General features: G+C 38.7%; 1 protein-coding gene, 2 long non-coding RNA genes and 2 other non-coding genes across 5 annotated transcripts; 1 reads left to right on the top strand and 4 right to left on the bottom strand.

Moving 5' to 3' along the window:
- Positions 1–442: 442 nt before the first annotated feature.
- Positions 443–13041, bottom strand: LOC108258371 (monocyte to macrophage differentiation factor 2). Its single transcript, XM_017456987.3, has 7 exons — positions 12508–13041; positions 8997–9078; positions 8183–8343; positions 7603–7677; positions 7272–7373; positions 6646–6715; positions 443–6527 (listed from the first exon to the last, which is right to left on the bottom strand). The coding sequence occupies exons 1-7, from the start codon at positions 12519–12521 to the stop codon at positions 6324–6326; spliced, it is 708 nt and encodes a 235-aa protein (XP_017312476.1). The 5' UTR covers positions 12522–13041; the 3' UTR covers positions 443–6323.
- Positions 13042–13616: 575 nt separating this feature from the next.
- Positions 13617–15190, bottom strand: LOC128629216 (uncharacterized). Its single transcript, XR_008393559.1, has 5 exons — positions 15049–15190; positions 14561–14732; positions 14314–14360; positions 13964–13999; positions 13617–13766 (listed from the first exon to the last, which is right to left on the bottom strand). It is a non-coding gene; the product is annotated as an uncharacterized LOC128629216 (long non-coding RNA).
- On the bottom strand, positions 13834–13924 carry LOC124626399 (small nucleolar RNA SNORD60). Its single transcript, XR_006981179.1, has one exon. It is a non-coding gene; the product is annotated as a small nucleolar RNA SNORD60 (small nucleolar RNA).
- LOC124626398 (small nucleolar RNA SNORD60) lies at positions 14434–14521 on the bottom strand. Its single transcript, XR_006981178.1, has one exon. It is a non-coding gene; the product is annotated as a small nucleolar RNA SNORD60 (small nucleolar RNA).
- Positions 15191–17868: 2678 nt separating the features above from the next.
- Positions 17869–19730, top strand: LOC128629210 (uncharacterized). Its single transcript, XR_008393551.1, has 4 exons — positions 17869–18184; positions 18392–18433; positions 19488–19518; positions 19633–19730. It is a non-coding gene; the product is annotated as an uncharacterized LOC128629210 (long non-coding RNA).
- Positions 19731–19739: the final 9 nt, after the last annotated feature.

Here is a 19739-nt window from a genome sequence, read left to right as displayed (position 1 = left end):
AGCAACGTGTACATATTCTGCGCCCCCTGCTGTATAGTCTTAGCATTGCGACATGTAAAGAAAGCACAAAACCTTCTTAGCCAGCAAAACCTTATATCCTAAAACCATTAAAAAAAAAAAAAAAAGACTATACAGTTTACACCACAGCTACGTTGAATTCTCGAATCGGATTGGTCAGAAGGTGTTCTCTATAACGGCATCTCTGATAAAAGTAAAATATTAGCACGCCCTTAGTAGCTTCAGTAGTTTTTCAAGGAAGTTAAATGTAACTGAAAACGGACATGAAGCATCATTTGTTTGTTTGTCCCTCACTACAGCATAAGAGGAATAAAGCACTTCAGGACGTGCCGTTATAGAGTAGGAAACTAATCAACGTTGTTGTGGCGGTAACAGTGACGACGCTTTGTGTTGGGCTACAGAAATAATGACACGAGACGAGAGGCGGTTTTCATCATGAAATGCTTTTTTTTTTTTTTGTTAAATGACGAGATTTATAAAATGCACACACTGAGATACATAAATAGTAATAATACAAACACTGCAGCAAAGTGACAATCACAAATCGCATCGGAAAGTACATCATCGTTATAATGTGCAGTTTTGGCTTTACAAAGCTTAGAACAAAAAAAAAAAAAAAAAGAAAACCCCAAAAACAAACAAACAAACAAAAAAAAAACAATTGCTCTGAAAGGAGCTGAAACTGGAAAAGGCACAAATGATATTTACAATGAGCTCTGCGAGAGGTTTAGACACAAATCCAAGTTTAATCCACAAATTCAAAGACTAAAATCTAGATAAAAAAAAAAGATCAGTTCAGGCCTGAATTACAGTAGGACTGAGTTTAATATTCATAAACATCGATAAGGCATGTTCAATATGTGGATTTATCCACTGTCTTTATTCTAGCCTATATGTACTGAATTTGCAATACGCCCAATTTAAAAAATAAATAAATAAACTTTAAAAAAAAATGTTTTAGGGAGTTTTAATGCATGTGGCAGTGAGAGCTGTTGTTTGTAAGTTTTGAGAAATTTGCCCCTGTTTCATTTCGTCTTAAAGTGGACACGTGGACACACTAAAACCAACATAAAATGTTGATTAAAAAACAAGTTAGATATTAAAATATGAAATAAAATTTTAAAAATGACACAAAATAACAATTATTGATAAGCAAATAAATAAATAAATAAATAAATAAATAAATACATACATAAATAAATACAAGATGGCACAATACCACTTTTTTTTCTTTTCTTTTCCAGTACTGGCGACTGAAACCTTGCAGTATTCACAAAACATTGTAAATATAATAAACAGACATACACACAGCACGAACATAATCAGTTCAATCCTAACAAAAGAAAACCAGTCGTCTGTTTATATGTAAACATTTTCAGCTTGGAAAATACATTTCTTTTCCAATCTATTTGCCTTTTTGTTACAGGATCCGATATCTTACGCGTTTTCCCTGGTATCGGTCCGATACTGATGCTGATACGGGGTAAAATAATCTCCAGTTCTTCCAAAAGACAAAAAATCGTGAGGTCAGGGTGTGTATTTAGATAAAACTTTGAGATTTTTATGTATTTATAGAGCTATATATACATATATATATATATATTTTATATATACATAAGAACCCAGGCAGTAACTCCAGCGTACGTACGTAAACATTGGTAAAAGTAAAGCAAACTACACACAGCGTCGAGCCACGCAGAAGTCCGACGCGTTAATAATCGCGTCGCTTATTTTTTTAATAAACGTCGGATTTATACGCCAGCGCTAACAGAAGTATACGGAAATGTAGAAATGAACAGTTTCTCCAATACCCTCTAAGCGGTAGAAATGAAAAAAAAACAACAACACGATGACGTCATCGTGATTGACGTGAAATCCGTTGAGAAAGCGAGAACGTCGACGAGCGTGAGTGCTGAGTTTCATACGAATAAAAGTTCATATGATCAAGCAAGCGATGAACATTCATATAAAGGGTCACTGTTGTACAAATCTGCAAAATTTGAGCAGGATCAACATTTAGGCAACGGCGGTGGAAACACTACGAGTAACACTACATTTACGTTTACGTTACGGGTAAACGTCTATGTTTACGCCTTTGACTGGTGATTTGGCAGCAATACTTTAGTAATAATACACTTTACTCTTCTGTTCTGCTCTAGCGTCATAGTATCAAAGTCCACAGTCGTTTTCATATCTTCTTCTATTATTTCGTTCGATTTTCAGCATCTTTTAAGTGCGTTTTTCATTTCCAAAGCTAAATGTTTGAGAAAAAGAGAGAAACTCCAGAGAGATTATATTACATGCGTATATTAGGCTTGTGCAATTGAACGATTAAATCGTCCCTACACGATTTTACACTGCCACGATGCCCGGATACTCCGACAGATCATATTATGTTATATCACATTATCAGTCCCGCCTACGTTTACGCGTTTTTTGCATCATGCCACAATTCGACGTACACTAGTACGAGTTATTACTTGAAAAATCCCCCGAAAGAGCGGTCTCCGCGATAAAACTTGACAGGAGCTGATCGATATTTAACCCTGGAATGATTTGTGTAAAGTGTTAACGTGCAAAGAAGCCCCGCCCCTTCCGTCCTCAAAGAACGCTTCGAGTCAATGAATATGAAATACGACCTATACATTTACTCAAACAGCAGATCAACAGAGAAAATGTCAACCGTGTGGACGTTGTAAAAAAAAAAAAAAAAAGATTATATGAGAAAATGCACTGTTTACTGCGCATTACAGCAGAATCAACTCACATTCCACCGTCCGACGCTTTTGTGATTGGCGCTGCCATCAAGCGGTTCCCGACTGCACCTGAACCTGTAGAAACGCTCGCTCTGGATCATTAAAATCCCATATTGCGATTTTTAAAATCAGGAAAAGAAAGAAAGAAACAAAATAATGAATATTGCACAAGCCTAATCTATAAAGCGAAAGATTCCGGAGCTTGAATTTAGCCCTGGTGCATTCATTGGTACTAAATATTTTCCTGTGTGTTTCCTTTGAACCTTAACGAAACCTTTCTGAGATATAACCCACTATTATTTTTTCGTGTTCATAAATTAAACCGATCGGCACACTGACGACGTCAGCTGCAAATAGATTGGAGTTGTGCATCGAAGGGTTCGTATGAATAAAATCTCATCAACGTGATATTTCTATACGACTATGCACTAATACATTCACTACAGATTCACTTGAAATATTACAGATAATAATAATAAGAAGAAATAATGAAGCCGTTAAGTAACATACATAGTTGATCTATTAGCATTCATTTATTTATTTATTTTATTCTATCTGTATTTGAATGTGATTTATTTATTATTTATTTTTTCCTGCACAGCAGTGAGTGGAATGTTTCGGAGAGATGGTGGTGGCAGTGTGTTAACCCTGAGAACGAAGTTTTGGCCATGTCGGCCAAACGAAATCGAAATGTGGACTTCCTGTGGGTCCAGCTGATTGTTAGAAGTAACAGTGGGTCCTGAGGAACTGTGACCCTTATTACTTAACACTAGCGGCTAAATGGGACAAACGGAAACATCAAGAGAGTCGGATTTTTATCGGAAAACCAAAAAAAGGGCACAGAAGTAGGAGACTCTGAAGTGACTGAAGCTCGAAGCACTTTTGGCATTTCACACAAACTCAACATGAGAACGCACCCAGACGAGTGATATTATAAATACAATTGTCCGGCTGTTACTGTGTATAAACAGAAAAAAAAAAACAGCTACGGATTAAACGCTAATACGTAAGAGAAATCCCTCGCTTTTTTCTGCGTTTCAGCAGCGGCAGGAAGAGCGAATACATATTTCAAGTATCGTCATATCTCGGTTGGAGTTAAAAAAAAAAATTATACACTGTATAACATTGTACGGTTGTAATTCTCTAATTTGCGCTCGCACGGCGTGTTTAATATTTGTACGGCGGTCTGGGAAAAAAAAAAAAAAAAACAACTCGACTTTTCCACAGATGTACAGTATTTACAAGCCAAGATTTGGTTCGAATATAAACTAAAATCACTCTTAGTTCACGTTCGTTAGTTCCTTTTCTCATTTACATTCTAACGAGCAGCTCGTCATCTAACCGTAACGTCTTCTCGTGGTGAACTGAACCATCCTGGATCAGACCTGATCGATTTGATTCGCTACTTGTCGTATCGTATCATATACTAAGCGTTGGATCATCTGAAAGAGGGCGCTAATACTTTGACATCAACGATTGCTTTAAAGAAATATATATATCTTATATATTTTTAAAAACAACATGGAAATGTAAAGCCCATGTGGTGCGTACTTCGTTTCAGGAAAGCCTGTAGTTTTGGGAAGGGTTTTCCCAGGCCGCCACACACACACAAACACACACACACACACACAATCTGGACTACGCTGATGTACACCTGAAGGATTTTCTTCACTATCCTAGCACCCATTTTACACAGAGCTTTACATTTTAAATATATAAGGGATTGAATAAGAGGTTTCTGTTTACATTTTAGGCCCACTTACACTGAAGGTGCGAAGTCTGAACGCTATTTTCGAGCTACAAAGTCGGGTGAATACACGGCTGCCTCCGTGTGTTTTGTTAGAAACATGCGAATACTGATCAGGAGTCTATTTCAGTTTGCGTTACAGACTCAACCATCTATTCTGTCTGGGTCGACGGCGCTAAAGTAAATACTGCTACGAGCTCATTTCACGTAGTGATTTTTATTTACTGTTGACGGTGAGAGCCATGCTGGCGTGATGGTTTGACGGCACCTTCCCAGCTTTCCAAGTTCAGGGGGTGATTTCTTTGGTTTAAAAAAAAAAAAGTCAGAGGTCTGTGAAATTCTGTAAGACGGGCTGAATATAGTTGATACATCTGAATACGGATTCGGTTATTGCTATTTGGAGGACTAAACAGATGTCAGATGTCATCGTGTCACACCCTTAATTAATAAAAAAGATCAACCTTGTACTGAAACGGAAATTCGATTATTTATATCTTAATACCTTAATCTTGATGGTCTGGGCCGGTTCTGCTCCTGAAATCTACAGCCTAGCCCATCATGGTTCCCCTGAGTACGTTCCAGTCAAGTGGAAGTCAGCAAGGGCGTGCCAACAACATTTTATGTCATGTATATTAATCCCAGCAGAGCTGCAGCTCATCCCCAGATCACAGATTTTGTTAATAATGACAGCCTCAAACAACAACGAAGTTGAGAGGCTATGCCGCTTGTGCCTACTATTTAGTGAATTTTTAATCCTGTAACAGGAAGTTGAGTGTCGACTCACCCTCGAGCGTTATTAGACATACAGTACCTTTGTTCAACTGTCTTCCATGCAGCAGGTGTGTTTCTCGTCATCAGCGAGACACATACAGAAGAGCTAATAGCGTTAAACCAAGGTTGCCATATTTCAGCAGAATTTCCAGAGGAAAAAAAACTAATTACCGACATATGGACGCCATAATCCCACTTTCCCTCTTTACAATATGGCTTACAAAAAAAATTATTCTGTTCATCATAGACACAATGTCTGCACTTACACTTTGCCTTTCCATCACTCTCTCCTCTCCACTAATAGCTGGTGTGTGGAGGGCGTTCTGGAGCACTATGGCTGCCGTCACCTCATCCAGGTGGACGCTACACACTAGTAGTGGTTAACACCCATACTATGTTAAGCACTTTGAGTGTCTAGAAAAGCAATATATAAATCTAAATCTAACTGTAACTGTAGCTAACTAACTACACTTTGCCTTTGTTTGCAGAAATTGATTCGATTGATTTTTCTCAAAACTAGCCAAATTCGAATAAACAAACAAATAAATAAATAAATGCAACCCTGGCAACCCTGTTATTAGACCTGTCCAGTCTGCTGCTCCTCCTTTCCCAAGCATGGGGGTCAGCGTGATTCCTGTCCCAATGGGCCTCTATTAATTGCTTGTTGCAGTTGTCATTTTTGACCACTAGGTGTAATTATAACTCTAAGGAACTAAACAGGGCACTGAATGGAGCGCCAAAATACATCTGTTAAATAGCAACAGTTTTTTTTTTTAAACTGTTGCTCACTCTAAAAAGCTCATTATTATTTCAGTGAAATTTAAAAATGCATGGACTTTAAGCTTTAGGATTAAAATTTGTTGAACAGCCACCACTGATTAGTCCCTGACTGATTTATAAGGACAGTGTGTACGTGTCGCCGTGCTTCCCCGCCAGTAAACCAATTTGGAATTACATTTTTTTTTTTCCTTCCTCAATCAAATTTGTTCCCCAGGTAACTGAGAGTGTACGTGTGCGTGCGCGTGCGTTTGTCACCGAGCGGTGCTGGTCTGTTGATTGCTAGGTGTGTACAAGTACTTCCAGATGGCGTAGTAATGGATGCCCGCCCCCATGGCAACAAACAGGTGCCATATGGCGTGCGCAAAGGGCACCACTCCATCACTTTTAAAGAACACCATCCCCAACACGTAACACCCGCCACCAACCAACAGCTCGCACACACCCGACCTGTCCGCCTGAGAGAGAGAGAGAGAGAGAGAGAGAGAGAGAGAGAGAGAGAAGAACAAAAGTTCTTATTCCTTCGAGAAACAGTGTAGGATGTGTTTCAGTCATGTGACCGGAATCCTCTCTCACCATAGACAGAATAACCATCGCTGGAAACACTCCCATTGCTGTGTAGCAGACCAGCTCGACCACTTTATACCTGCAAGACAGTCCAAGAAAAGATGACGCTAATATGATTTCCGGCTTTATTTGCTGCACTCTGCGACTGCCTGAAAGCTTTTGAACTCTATTTAACGTCCCGTTTCTGTAATGTATACTCGTGATACATGATTATTTATAGAATTATTACTCTCTCTCTCTCTCTCTCTCTCTCTCTCTCTCTATATATATATATATATATATATATATATATATATATATATATATATATATAAGGAGAGAGAGAGAGAGCAAGAGAGAGAGAGAGATAATACACAGTCTCCAGTGTTAGAGCTTTGTAACAGGCAGAAGTAAAGTTTTTCCACACCTCCGGGACAGAAGAGCTTATGTTCTTGCACTTTTAGACTCCTTCCGTAAATGTTAAACGCCAGGCTTTGTTTTAAAAATGAAAATCTCTTACAGTAATCGCAGGCCGGATCTTCTGAAGTTCCACACCACAGCATTTGCATAATGATTAAACAGGAACATTCTCATTCTTTCTCTCACTTTTGCTCTCTCACACACATACACACACACACACACACACACACACACACCTCTCGTGAAAGAAGAAGACATATGTAGTTCCTCCAGAGGCCATCACCCAGACAACCCAGCGCATGTGAGCGGCCCACGGACCGAGCTCCCGTAAAGTCAGCCTGACAAATCACACACACACACACACACACACACACACACACACACACACACACACACACACACACACAGAGAGAGAGAGAGACAGATTCCCACACTTTTTTTTCTAAATCCTGCCAAGTCTAAAGAACTTTACAAAAAAATAAAATCCCATATCTGGTGATTTTGTAAATCTGAAAAAATACTTTAATTAATAAAATAAAATGTCGAGTGTGTACAAAAAACTCTCACCAGGGCGTGTAGGACGCGGCAATGAAGAAATAGATCACCATCCTGTCACACATGTGGAAACACTGCTCGATGGATCTAGAAAGAGAAAAATGTGCAAAAGAGCACCCATACACATTGTCCGGGATCGAAACTCCAAACTGTAATTCCAAACAGTCGTCTTTTACACAGTTAGAGCAAAAATGAAAAATAGAGACATTCAAAATGAATAAAAAAAATAAATACTACAAATAACAAAGTTTTTACTTCGCCTCTAGAGGCCGCTCTTGTGCTGTATAATGAATAACGACAGCAGACCCCTCTCAGCCGCAACCAGGAAAAACTATCGGTGTGGATTTTTGCCGATAAGCGGTTATTAGTACCAGTTAATCGACACAACCGATCAACTGGTCGACATATAGTGCTAATCTGACTCTAAACTAGTGGGATTGGATGGCGATGCGCAATCTGGGCTCTGAAAGTCACTCCGCATGGATCATAACAAACATTTGTGCAAGGGGAATTCCTTCAGCAGTCTCGCTCATATATCAGTAAACCAGTGGGAGTTTGTTTAGACTCTGCGTGTGTGTGTGTGTGAGTGTACCGCATATGGCTCTTCTTCCAGGTGATAGTGTGGAAAGCCGTGGAAATTATAAAAAGGCTCGACAAGCCGGCGCCGTAGAGCCATGCCGAAATCTCCTCCCAATGGTCATCAGAAAGGAAGTACAGCAAAAGTCCACCCACAATACTGGGAATGATCCAGAGCTACAGAAAAAAACAAAAACGAAGGTATTAAACACCTAGATCGAGGGTTGTTAGATCAATATAACGGTTCTAATCCGGTCCACCAAAGGAATTTGTGAATCTGTGTCACATATAAATTTAAACTCGCTTTGTAAATTTGCTTGTATTTTCTCATTTGTAAGTCGCTTTGGATAAAAGTGTCTGCTAAATGAATAAATGTAAATGTAAATTGTCTTGTGGACCGTAATTGAGTTGAAATTAAGAATTGGAAAAAAGAGCTCTCTGTTGTTCCAGTAGGGGGCAAAAGAGAGCAATAATCTCAAGGGCATGAATAAATGTGCTAAGAAAACCGAATTTTTCACTAGCAAGCTACAAAATTGAAGCTGTAACTGTGTCGCTTTCCAAAAGCACTAATTTAGAAGGTGAATATTTTCATTTTTTTTGTTCCAATCCACTTGACAGTTGCTTAGGCCCAAGGGTACTGTAGCCCGTTATAAAAAATGTTTGACAACCCTAACGTAAACGTTGCATATAAAATAATTCTGAAGTAGCGTATACAAATAATAGTGCTTATTTGGTCAATTCCAAATGATAAGACAGAGTGGAAAATACACGCTATCAAGAAACTGGACCAAACCAATTGAATTGATTAAGAGCGCGTGCACATAGCTCACCGCGTGTGTAGCACAGTTAGCCGCGTGCTCATATTCTGTCGGCTGATACCTCTTATTAGCTGGTGCCCGGCTGTTCATAAATCTGAAAAGAAAGAAAACGATAGGTCAAGTGCAAGACAACACTCACACCCCTGCTTCAAACTCCAACAACAACAAGATACGGTTCCCGCCCCAAAGTGGATTCTTTTCCACAGCTTATTTATTTATTTAAATCTGTTTACAGTCATGCTTCACGTCATAGAACGTCGATCTGTTCTCACTTACGTTACAGCAGCTATAAACAGTCGTTCCGTCGCCAGCCTTCTCTCTCTTGACGTTAATAAGACAAAAGGAAAACGTAACTTGACACTGAAGACTCCTTCCATAAATGTTAAATACAGAAAACTTCTCACACCGCATCAACTATTCATTCATCAGTCCCTGTGAATGGGCGGTTACTATAGAAACGATAACGTATTCGAACGCGCGCATTGATATAAATGTATTTCTAGACAGACTGGCATAGGTAAAAAATAAATCAATAAATAATCAGTTTAAAGATTCATCTCTGACGCTTATAAACTGCAAACATGGTTCTCCTTACTCTGCAGAACCTTCTGTGTGCGCATGGCATGCGATCACCGAAGCAGCCGGTCATGTGACTGATCGCTAGTGGAATTAAGCTGATGCTGCTACTCGCTGCCGGGCCTGACAGTTGCCTGGCAACAGCTGGTAACCATGGAGGAGGATGACTGAGGATTTCTGTGTTTTAAAAACGTGGACATGATGTCAGCGTCACCATGGAAACACAGGACGTTCAGACACTGAGGCAGCAAGAGTGAGTGTGTTGGGAAACGCAGACGTGAAAAAATATATCCCATAATACATCCTGTTGTATTTTATTATCATTATTATAGATGAGGGTTTACAGCGTCCTACTTTTCTTACACAAAGCGGACTAACCGCTCGCCGCGTCGTGAACGTACACGACTTATACGACTTACGCTCCACAGCGTGTCTACATTTTACGATACAGTGACGTTTCTGTATCATTTATGGAAGGAGTCTCCGTTGCCAATGATTTGGACCCGTTAAACATAAAAACAGCTGTGTGTTGAGGTTTTCCACCATGGGAAAGTCTTCAGCGCTTTTCTCCGTAACATGCTGAGGTGTGTCTTTGAGAAAATGACACAAGTGATAACAGGAACTAACTTGTCTAACTTTAAAACAGCTGTTTAGGCCACGCCCACTTCCAATTCTGCCCTGAATATGAACACATAGGACACGAACAGATATTTAGATGATCTACCGTCAATCTGCTCTAGCTTGTGATGTCCTAGTTTACTATAACAGCCAGCAATAAGACGTCCGTTGATGATAATACGTGTAAAAGTGTCATTAGGAAGTGCACACCCCATTCAGCCCAGACTCCTAGCAGCTTTTACATCATACACACGCTCTAATTTCTATTCTTGGCGACCCAATACAGCAGCCTAAATAAATGGCCTGGTAAAGCGAACCTGAAGGTATTGTTACAGTAAACCTGACTCAGATGAATCCATTCAAACTGGTACATTCCGCTTCTTATAACCGTAAACGCAAAAATGACACATGCGCAGGTAAAGGTATTCGATCCAGGTGCGCGCTGAAACAGTGAGGCGGATTTGTAGGAATAATATAATCCAGATGTGTAGGCTCTGGAGGAAGTGATCAGGTAAGAGGATCGATCGCAAGGCGATCCAGACGTGAAGGATTAATAAATCATCCAGGTGCAGAGTATAACGGTGGATTTGTGTGGATGAAAAGAGCCGTGTGCACATCAGTGATGCAATCCAGATGTGTTAAGGATAAAAGGATGCGGTTATAATAGACAAAGCGATCCAGGTATTTTTCTGCAAAGTAATCTGGATGCGCACAGTTGAAAGGATCAACGCGTTTGATTAAAGAGATCGATGTGTAAAATATAAATATATACAGTATATATAATCCAGATGTGTGTATAACATAATCAGAGATGTTTTCAGTAAGGCAATTCAGACAGGATAAAGAATAAGAAGGATAAATAGATCCAGATATATGTGGATAGTGTAATTTAGATGTGTACTGAAAGAGATGCATGTGGGCAAAGCATGCTTTTTTGTTGTTGTTTTTTAAATGCAGCAATTCAGATAAACAGTAATCCGGTGTAAAGATAAAAAAAAAAGAAAGAACAGATGTTTAATCCCGATGTGTAGACCTAAACAGTGGGAATAACGAGAGCCAGATATGTGAGTGAAGCAATCCAGTTGTGTAAATATAAAGATAAAAATTTATACGTGGGTAAAGTAATCCAGATTTACAACCCTAATGAGATCCACACACACACACACACACATATATATATATATATATATATATATATATATATATATATATATATATATATATATATATATATATATATATATGTGTGTGTGTGTGTGTGTGTGTGTGTGTGTGTGTGTGTGTGTGTGTGTGGATTAAAGGAATCCAGATGTGCACGAGTAAAGAGATTCAGATATATACGGATAGAGTGACCCAGAAGTATAAGCAGAAAGAGGTCCAGATAGTAAGTAATTCAGATGTATATGAAGAAAAGGGATCCAGATACGCATTCTTAAGATCCAGATGTGTACTGGTAAACAGATCCAGATATAGGGATAAAGGAATCCTGATGTGTAAGACTAAAGAGATGAGTACATGTGGATGAAGTAGCTTGATCCAGATGTGTAAGACTAAAGAGATGGGTACATGTGGATGAAGAGGCTTGATCCAGATGTGTAAGACTAAAGAGATGGGTACATGTGGATGAAGAGGCTTGATCCAGATGTGTAAGACTAAAGAGATGGGTACATGTGGATGAAGAGGCTTGATCCAGATGTGTAAGACTAAAGAGGTGGATACATGTGGATGAAGTGGCTTGATCCAGATGCGTCAAGCAATCTAGATATGTGTGGCTAAATCAATCCAGATGTGTACAGCGAAACAGATAAAAATATATATATGGCTACAGAAATCCAGAGGTAAATGGAAAAGGATCCAGATATATGTGGATAAATCAATCAGACAACACAAACAAGATGTGTAAGCTTTGGGCACAGCGATGCAGAGCTACAGCTAAGCAGATCATAATATATCCATTCATTTCAAAATGTAATCCAGATGTGCACAGATGCAGGAATAAATCACGTGCTGATAAAAAAAAAGACTCATACATTTACGAATAAAGTGATTCTAGACGATTGCAGATTCGTACGAGTTAAGTACCTCCAGATGTGCACAGTGTTCAAGATAACAATGCATAGCAATCCACATCTGTATGAATTCACCAATTACTGGTTCATTTATTAATTAATTTAAAAAAAGCGTCCATACTTAACCTTAAAGAAATGAAACGGTCCCTTTACAAACCTGTCACAAATGTATATAATGTAAAGAAAACGGCCAGATGTTCAAAATGTTTACAGTGTAAATGTTTACAGTCAGGGTGCGACTCTATTATCCAGTCTCTTACCTTACAAGATTCATTTAAACAATATTTTGCAAGGAGATTCCAAATAGATCTATGTATCTCAAATATATAAGCGTGTGATTTAATCCAGACGGGATGTTGGGAGAAAAACGGTCCAGCTTCGATCAGTCGTCTCCGGAAACATTCAATTATTCCGAGCCCGACGACGCTCACTGAGCATCAGTCTAAAAAAAACAAAAAATACTGAATGAATCGACTCCCTGTGAACGAGGAGCCGGAAGTCACGGGTCGCGTCTCAATCCGGTGTTTACACCTAAGCGCGCTGTAGAGTACAGGAACAAGTGGCGCGTGCGGCCTAGGTAGTGCACTAGTGTTCTAACGGCCGCCATTTTGAGACACAGTCTTACAGCTAGCGGTTTCACAGCCGACCACAGGGAGGGAAGTGGAAGATGCTGTTCACGAAAAACACTTTAAATTTTACTTCTAGTTCAAACTTAAGGGTGCGAGTGGGTGTGTGCCGTGAATAGTCGTTTGTGTGAAGAACGTTAGCTAAACATTACTTAAGCATAAGAGTCAAGAGTCTATGGACACGTTATAAGCTCTGAAGTAGCGCGTAACGGCAATTAGGTGGATTTTTATTACTACTTTAGGTTTTCATTAATTTTTTATAAAATGTCAACGCAACGTCAAGTCAATAGAGGGCGCTGTAATGCTTTCTACTCAGATTAGAATAAATGAAATGTTAGTTTGCCGTGATGTTACCCAGAATTTAAGGGATTGGTGATATAAATTTTATCTTAATGACGAGAGTAGTACGGCTTTAACATTCGCAATGACACTATTGGGACCCCCAGCAATTATAATTGTTTCCACTACAAATCAGTGGTTACCTACTACTGGCCCTTTATTGCAGCCACTAGATATACCACCAAAGTCACCAGTAGAGACCAGTACAGTTACCATTAAAATCAATACAAATCCCATTATGTATTCTATGAGAGTTTTATATCACCCCTTCAAGCAGGGCAGGAACTAGACATCTCACAAATAGTCTGCCCAATATTATAAACATTCACAATGATAGGTGGTGTGACTACACAAATGCTGGTCATTTTATTCCCGACTTGATTAGTACCAAAAAAAAGCTCAAGTTTTGCATCAAAATCCATTTATTTCTCATTACATGGTCAGGATTCACATCAACATGCAGCCCAAAGTGATGGAATGACTTCACAAGCCATATAAAAGGATGCACAAGCATGATGCAAGATCTTTGACTTCTTGAGCACACCAATTTCCATCTGCAAAAGAATAACATGTTTAACATTTGACCAAAAATAAATGAAAAGCCACATCATTGCACAAATCAAGCCTCAGGTTCCAATTAATAATCAAAGACTGCAGTGCAGCTCTCATAGAAGGTGTCAGAAAAATGTTTAAAAAGGAGTCATCAGTGACTTGCATACACTTAAGATCCTAGGACACAAATGCAACTTACCTTGGATTAAAAGGCCTCAAACAGGAAGGGGCAAACCTGTAAACAAGTCAAATAATTAAACAAAGCACTGAAAATCCAGTATCTATAGCTGTTCCAGGCACTATAGAGGGAATAACAGCTGTTAAAGCGTCAGGGAGAGAGTTTATCATCAGATCCCTTTCGCAGAAGGGCCAGATAAACAAGTTCTCATCATTGCAGTCCACAGCACAAGACATTTTATAGCTGAAACCTCAATTGAGAAGCAAACCTGACCAATCTAATGAGACATTAATGCATTAAGGACATTCTTTAATTAGATTTTATTGATATTCTTGTTATTGACTAAACCAGACCAATATTAAAAACCTCACCTTCTGCACAGCTGAAAAGGAGTCTCTGATATTCCTGTGATGTCATCCTGGTAACAAAGACACAACATAACAGTTAATCTCCAGACATATTAACACAATCTAATTTAAAAGCATTTTAATGAACCTCAGAGTGTAATTTATAATCAGGCACTGCTGGGCAGCGCTCATACGAGGTGTCAGAAAAATAAAGTAAGAGTCATCAGCGGTTCAGAAGAACATAAAATAAATAAAAACTCAAGTCTTGTACCTAAAGAACACAAATGTGGTCCATTAGAGTCCTGCTTTCTCCATTCATATAACTACACTTCCTGGACAGCCTAAATTCACCAGCCAGTCACAGGACTGCTACATTCGTAGGAACCAATAACAGCGCATAAGACAGGATCACGTGTTACTCCAGTTATCCAAGCCATGTGCGCCTGGAGGAATGGGGAAAAAAGGAGGAAAAGCGATTAAAAACATTTTTTAGACATCTTTATACTACAGCACTTCATTCTTGATTGAATTTCAGGAAGAATAAACGCCCGCGTCTCAACATTTATTCTTTATTACACTGCAAGTTACTAGATTATACTAGTTATTAGGAAATAACTAGTCAATAAAACCAGACTAACAAACCAAGTTAGGAAGAAAATGGCCGCGGCCAAAATGGCTCCTTAACAAACTCACCAGATAGACGCTATAAACAGGCCTAGAAAAGCATTAATAAGCAAACTGAGGGTTATTTTTACTTACGTGAAGCTGTGAGCCTGAAAGGCGTGAGAGAGAAAAAGACACTACACCACATGATTAAAAAACCACGCAGAGAAGAGGAGGAGAAACGCTCGCCTGCTTCTTTTATACGCACTCTTCTTCGTGATGTCCGACAGCAGAGTCATGGCTGCTCATTACCGCCACCTGCTGTAAAGAAGATTAGATATTCAACATACTGTATGAAATATACACTAGCTCCGTTTACATGGACAACAATAATCCACTCTTAATCCGATTAAGACCATACTCTAATTAAGAAACTACCATGTAAACAGCCATTTTTACTTACCTTAATCTAATTAAGGTCATAATCGAAGTAAGCAATAATCTTATTAAGACAGGTGGAGTACTCCTGTTATAGTCGCATTATGGATGTGTAGTAGTGACATGTAAACACCTTAATCACACTATAAACGTCGTGTGGGAGTTTTCACCGCATTTTGCGACAGGACACTATCACACACGGCAGTTTTACATTTTACGGCGAACAAGAGAGTTCGGCTGCTTCCCAAATTGCATACTTTCCTACTATAAGCCTGTAGTGGGAAAAAATACATGTATCTCGGCTACTATATAGACAGTAACTACGCAATTTGGGACACACCCACCGCTTCAAGCAGTTGTCTGTTTGCACGTACAGCATGACAAATAATTAACTGCACTTAAATGAACTGCGTTCGTAAAAAAAATAAATAAAAACACCCAAAAGTGTATACGGTACCATAACGAAGACGAACTGTATGTTGATACGTGAAATTCTGGAGGGACGTCGGACGGCGTGGCGCGGTGACTTAATGACGCGGGCTGTTAATATAATTATGTTCTATAACATGTAAAACGGGAACATGACAGGAGTATTCTAAAAGCGACTCATGTAAACACCTTAATCACATTATTATCTTACTCAGAGTAACGTCAATAATTAGATTACTGCTGTCCATGTAAACATAGTCAATGACTGAGCGCCAAGCCGTCCGACATTTCCTCCAGAATTTCACGTATCGACATACAGTCGGTCTTCTTTATAGTACCGTATACCGTTTTGGGTGTTTTTAATAAAAAAATTTTACGAACGCTTCAAGTGCAGTTAAATATTTGTGGTGCTATATGTGCAAATAGACGACTGGTTGAAACCGTGAGCTGCATCCAAAACCGTGTACTTTCCTTCTATATTAGCCGAGATACATGTATTTCACCTACTATAGGCCTGCAGTAGGTAAGTATGCGGTTTGGGAGGCAGCCATGCTCTCTTTTTTGCTGTAAAACAGTTGAGCACTGCCGCGTGTACGTGTCCTGTCGCAAAATGCGGTGGAAACCCTCACACGACGTTAATAATGTGATTAAGGTGTGTACATGTCTGTAATGCATGTCGATAATGCGACTACAACAGGAATACTCCACATGTCTTAATTCCATTTGTGTTACTTCGAGTATGACCTTAATCGGATTAAGGTAAGTAAAAATTGCTGTTTACATGCTAGTTTCTTAATCAGAGTATCGTCTTACTCAGGTTAATATCGGATTATTGTTGTCCATGTAAACATACTGAATGAGCTGATGGAACTTTCATGAAATATTGTTTATTAAATGCGAGCAAGTCAGTATTAGAACTCCTCCATATATTACCATCAAATTACCTCACCCCTTAGTTGGTTTAATCAACATTTTATTGGCTACCAGCTGCTATAAGAAACCATGGTCACACTAACGTACTTCTCTGTTTTCCTCTGAAAGCAGCTAGCCAACTGGTTAGCACGTTATTCATTTTCAGTTTAAACCTACAGCACCTGTTTCGTATTATCACCTGAGGAGTCCACCATCTGGACTTTGTCAGCATAAAATTTTACAGCAGCCTAAACTAAGTATTTACGTATTTACAAATTCAATCATTTATCTCTCAAACGCAGATCAGACAATTTGAGAAATTGTCTGTGAAATATCGCAGTTAATTTCTTTTGGTGTGTGTAAATATGATCAAGAAGAGGTTTAAAATGAAAGACAGAGAAGCGCACATGTGGGCAAACAATCGCCGTTAGTGACTGAACACAGTAGATTTTCTTTTCTCTTATTTAATGTTAAACCATTCTCTTTTAACCTCACTTTATCCATCCAGCCATCCATTTTCTATACGTCTTAAGCTACTGGGTCATGGGGAACCTGGAGCCTATCCCTGGATGGGGTGCCAATCCATTGCAGGGCACGATCACATTCACAGCAACGAACATGGGAGATTAAACCCCAGCCTGGAGGGTTTCCCATTCTCCAGTATCTGGAGGAAACCCTCACAGCACAGGGAGAACATGGAAACGCTGCACACACAGGGCCGTGGCGAATATCGAACCCCCGACCCTGTAGGCGTGAGACGAACATGCTCTGGATTTTGTCCTTTTCAGCTGCTTTGATGTTGTTATAGAAAGGCATGAGTCAAAATAACTTTTACTCCCTCTGAGATCTCTATTATTGCCATTTGCTCATCATTTTAACTGTGAGCTTGGCCTTTTATGGAGTTTTGTAGGCGTTACCAAATGCAAATTGGCGAGTAGGAAGTGTTTCTGCAAGTGAAATATTGACTCGTCATGGGGCTTAAGCTTACCGCATTGTACGAGCCTATATGCCACAATGTACTGGGATGCCGGAATTCCTGTCCTTCTGGATTGATCATTCATCTACATCACTACTCCATCTCTTTAAATGGTGCGCAGATGTAACCTTAAAGGTTACAACTGGCTGTGATTTTTCCTTCAACAAAAGAAAAATTAACTTCTAAATCCTCACATGTCCCTTTATTTAACACATGAATGTTATATATACCATTTTTTCATATTAATATTATCTCATAGTATTATTCTTAAAATTTTAGACAGAATATTTGTATTTCTTTTTCAGACAATGGCCTTAAAACGCCAGCGAAGTTAGCAGAACAAACAAGACGACCAAGATTTCTTTGGAAATCTCATGATTGGTCAGTCTGGGCCTGCCCCTATACCCTATATAAGAAATATGAGACCACGAGAAAGCGAAACTATTTAGCAAATGTGAGCATACTCTATGCAGATTTGATATCATCGCGACCAGCTATAGTTAAACACAACGCTCAAGAGCAGCACAACCATCCAAGGTAATTGAGTCTTTTTATTTTTTCCACAATGTCAATATTGAACGAAAGGAACATATAATTATACATATAATTCACAAGTACACTTTCTGAGTAAAAGGTTGCTAAAATCTTGAACAATGTATTCTCAGTAGATGTGATTTTCTTCAAACAGTCACATATTGATTGTTTTTCTTTTTCTTTCTTCTATGTAACCTTCCCATTACACAGAAATGGGAAATCAACAATCCACTCCATCTCCTTCCTCACAAGGTGAGTTTTATCTTTCAAATAAGATTGAGTTTTTAATTGTTTTTTTTTTGTGACGAAGAATTTGAGTTCAAAAATAAAACTAAACACTAACACGGGGGATATGAGAGCAGAATGAAGTAGATCAATGTTTCACAAAACTGGTCCCGGAGCATGTTTCTGAAATCATACGTAACTTTGTAAGCTTTTCTCAACTGATCAAATTATGTTAACCATTTTTTTATTTTCTGTACAATTTTGACATTTAGTGCACTGGTACACAGTTTGGGATGTAGCCAGTTACAGGAAATAAACTGACTGTTATTTCTGGTTTTCTGGTTCAAGATCTGTTTTTGCCAGTTCCTGAACCAACCGGTAAGACTCGCCAGGTGTGTTGTGCTGTGATGAGAAACAGATTGGCAGAAGGGTTCATATTTAGCAATATACTTTTTTTTTTTTTTTTTACAACATATCATTTATATACAATATATTGCAATATAGTTATCACAAGGGCTGGGAAATCATTGTAGAAATCATAGAGCGTCATGCCTTTGTAGGTTATGAGCAGAGAAACCACCAAAAATTGCAGAAAGGGCGGTTGTACTTTAGGACCAGGATTGAGAAACACTGAAGTGCTTTTTCCCCTTTTTTGTGTGTAATAATTTAATAATAAATTAAATAATAAGAAAAAAATGAGTCTATACTGTAAGCTATATAACTGGTCATAATGTTTTTTTTTTGTATGTTTTATGTGGGGTAATAATGAGTCATGAAGCTAATAATAATAAACATATCTCCGTATTATTATTATTAGTAATATTTTTCCTCGCATATTTGTATTCCCAAACGTTGCACCCAGTGCCCCTGAATTAGGCTTGGGATACGATCCGGTGCAGAATGAATGTTTTTATTTATAACTCACCTTTCATTTAAATGTAAATCCTGTGCTTTAAAATATCATATTTAAAACAAAGGGTAAGCTCCATATTGTTTTAGCCAGGAGGATGAGGATACTGATCAAATCTATGATTCTGTGATCAAAAAAATATCTAACATTTATTACTGTTCTTGCTTTAAGTGCTCCCGGAGCCTTGGAGAAAAATGGACTGGTAAGAATCTGTGTTCAATTCGTTTCATTACATAAGCAATTACTTGGCCAGCCTATTATGTAAATATATATTTGAATGACTTTAGTCTTCTTACAAAACTCTTTCTGCTGACAGTGAAAAAGATGATATACTGAGAAAAGTGAAAGAATTCAAGCCCAGCACCGAGGTCCTCAGAATTATGCTGTATGGACCGACTGGCGTTGGGAAATCATCCTTCATCA

The sequence above is a fragment of the Ictalurus punctatus genome, chromosome 26, assembly GCF_001660625.3.
Source record: "Ictalurus punctatus breed USDA103 chromosome 26, Coco_2.0, whole genome shotgun sequence".
In the NCBI taxonomy this organism is placed as follows: domain Eukaryota; kingdom Metazoa; phylum Chordata; class Actinopteri; order Siluriformes; family Ictaluridae; genus Ictalurus; species Ictalurus punctatus.
The sequence above is the reverse complement of the archived record's forward strand: the minus strand, read 5'-3'. Positions and strand labels throughout refer to the sequence as shown.

Coding starts and splice junctions, on each gene's coding strand:
- LOC108258371 (XM_017456987.3), bottom strand. Junction 8,344..8,996: donor CTAACTGTGCTACACACGCG/GTGAGCTATGTG, acceptor TTTTTTCTGTAG/CTCTGGATCATTCCCAGTAT. Junction 6,716..7,271: donor GTCTTCTTCTTTCACGAGAG/GTGTGTGTGTGT, acceptor ACTGTCTTGCAG/GTATAAAGTGGTCGAGCTGG.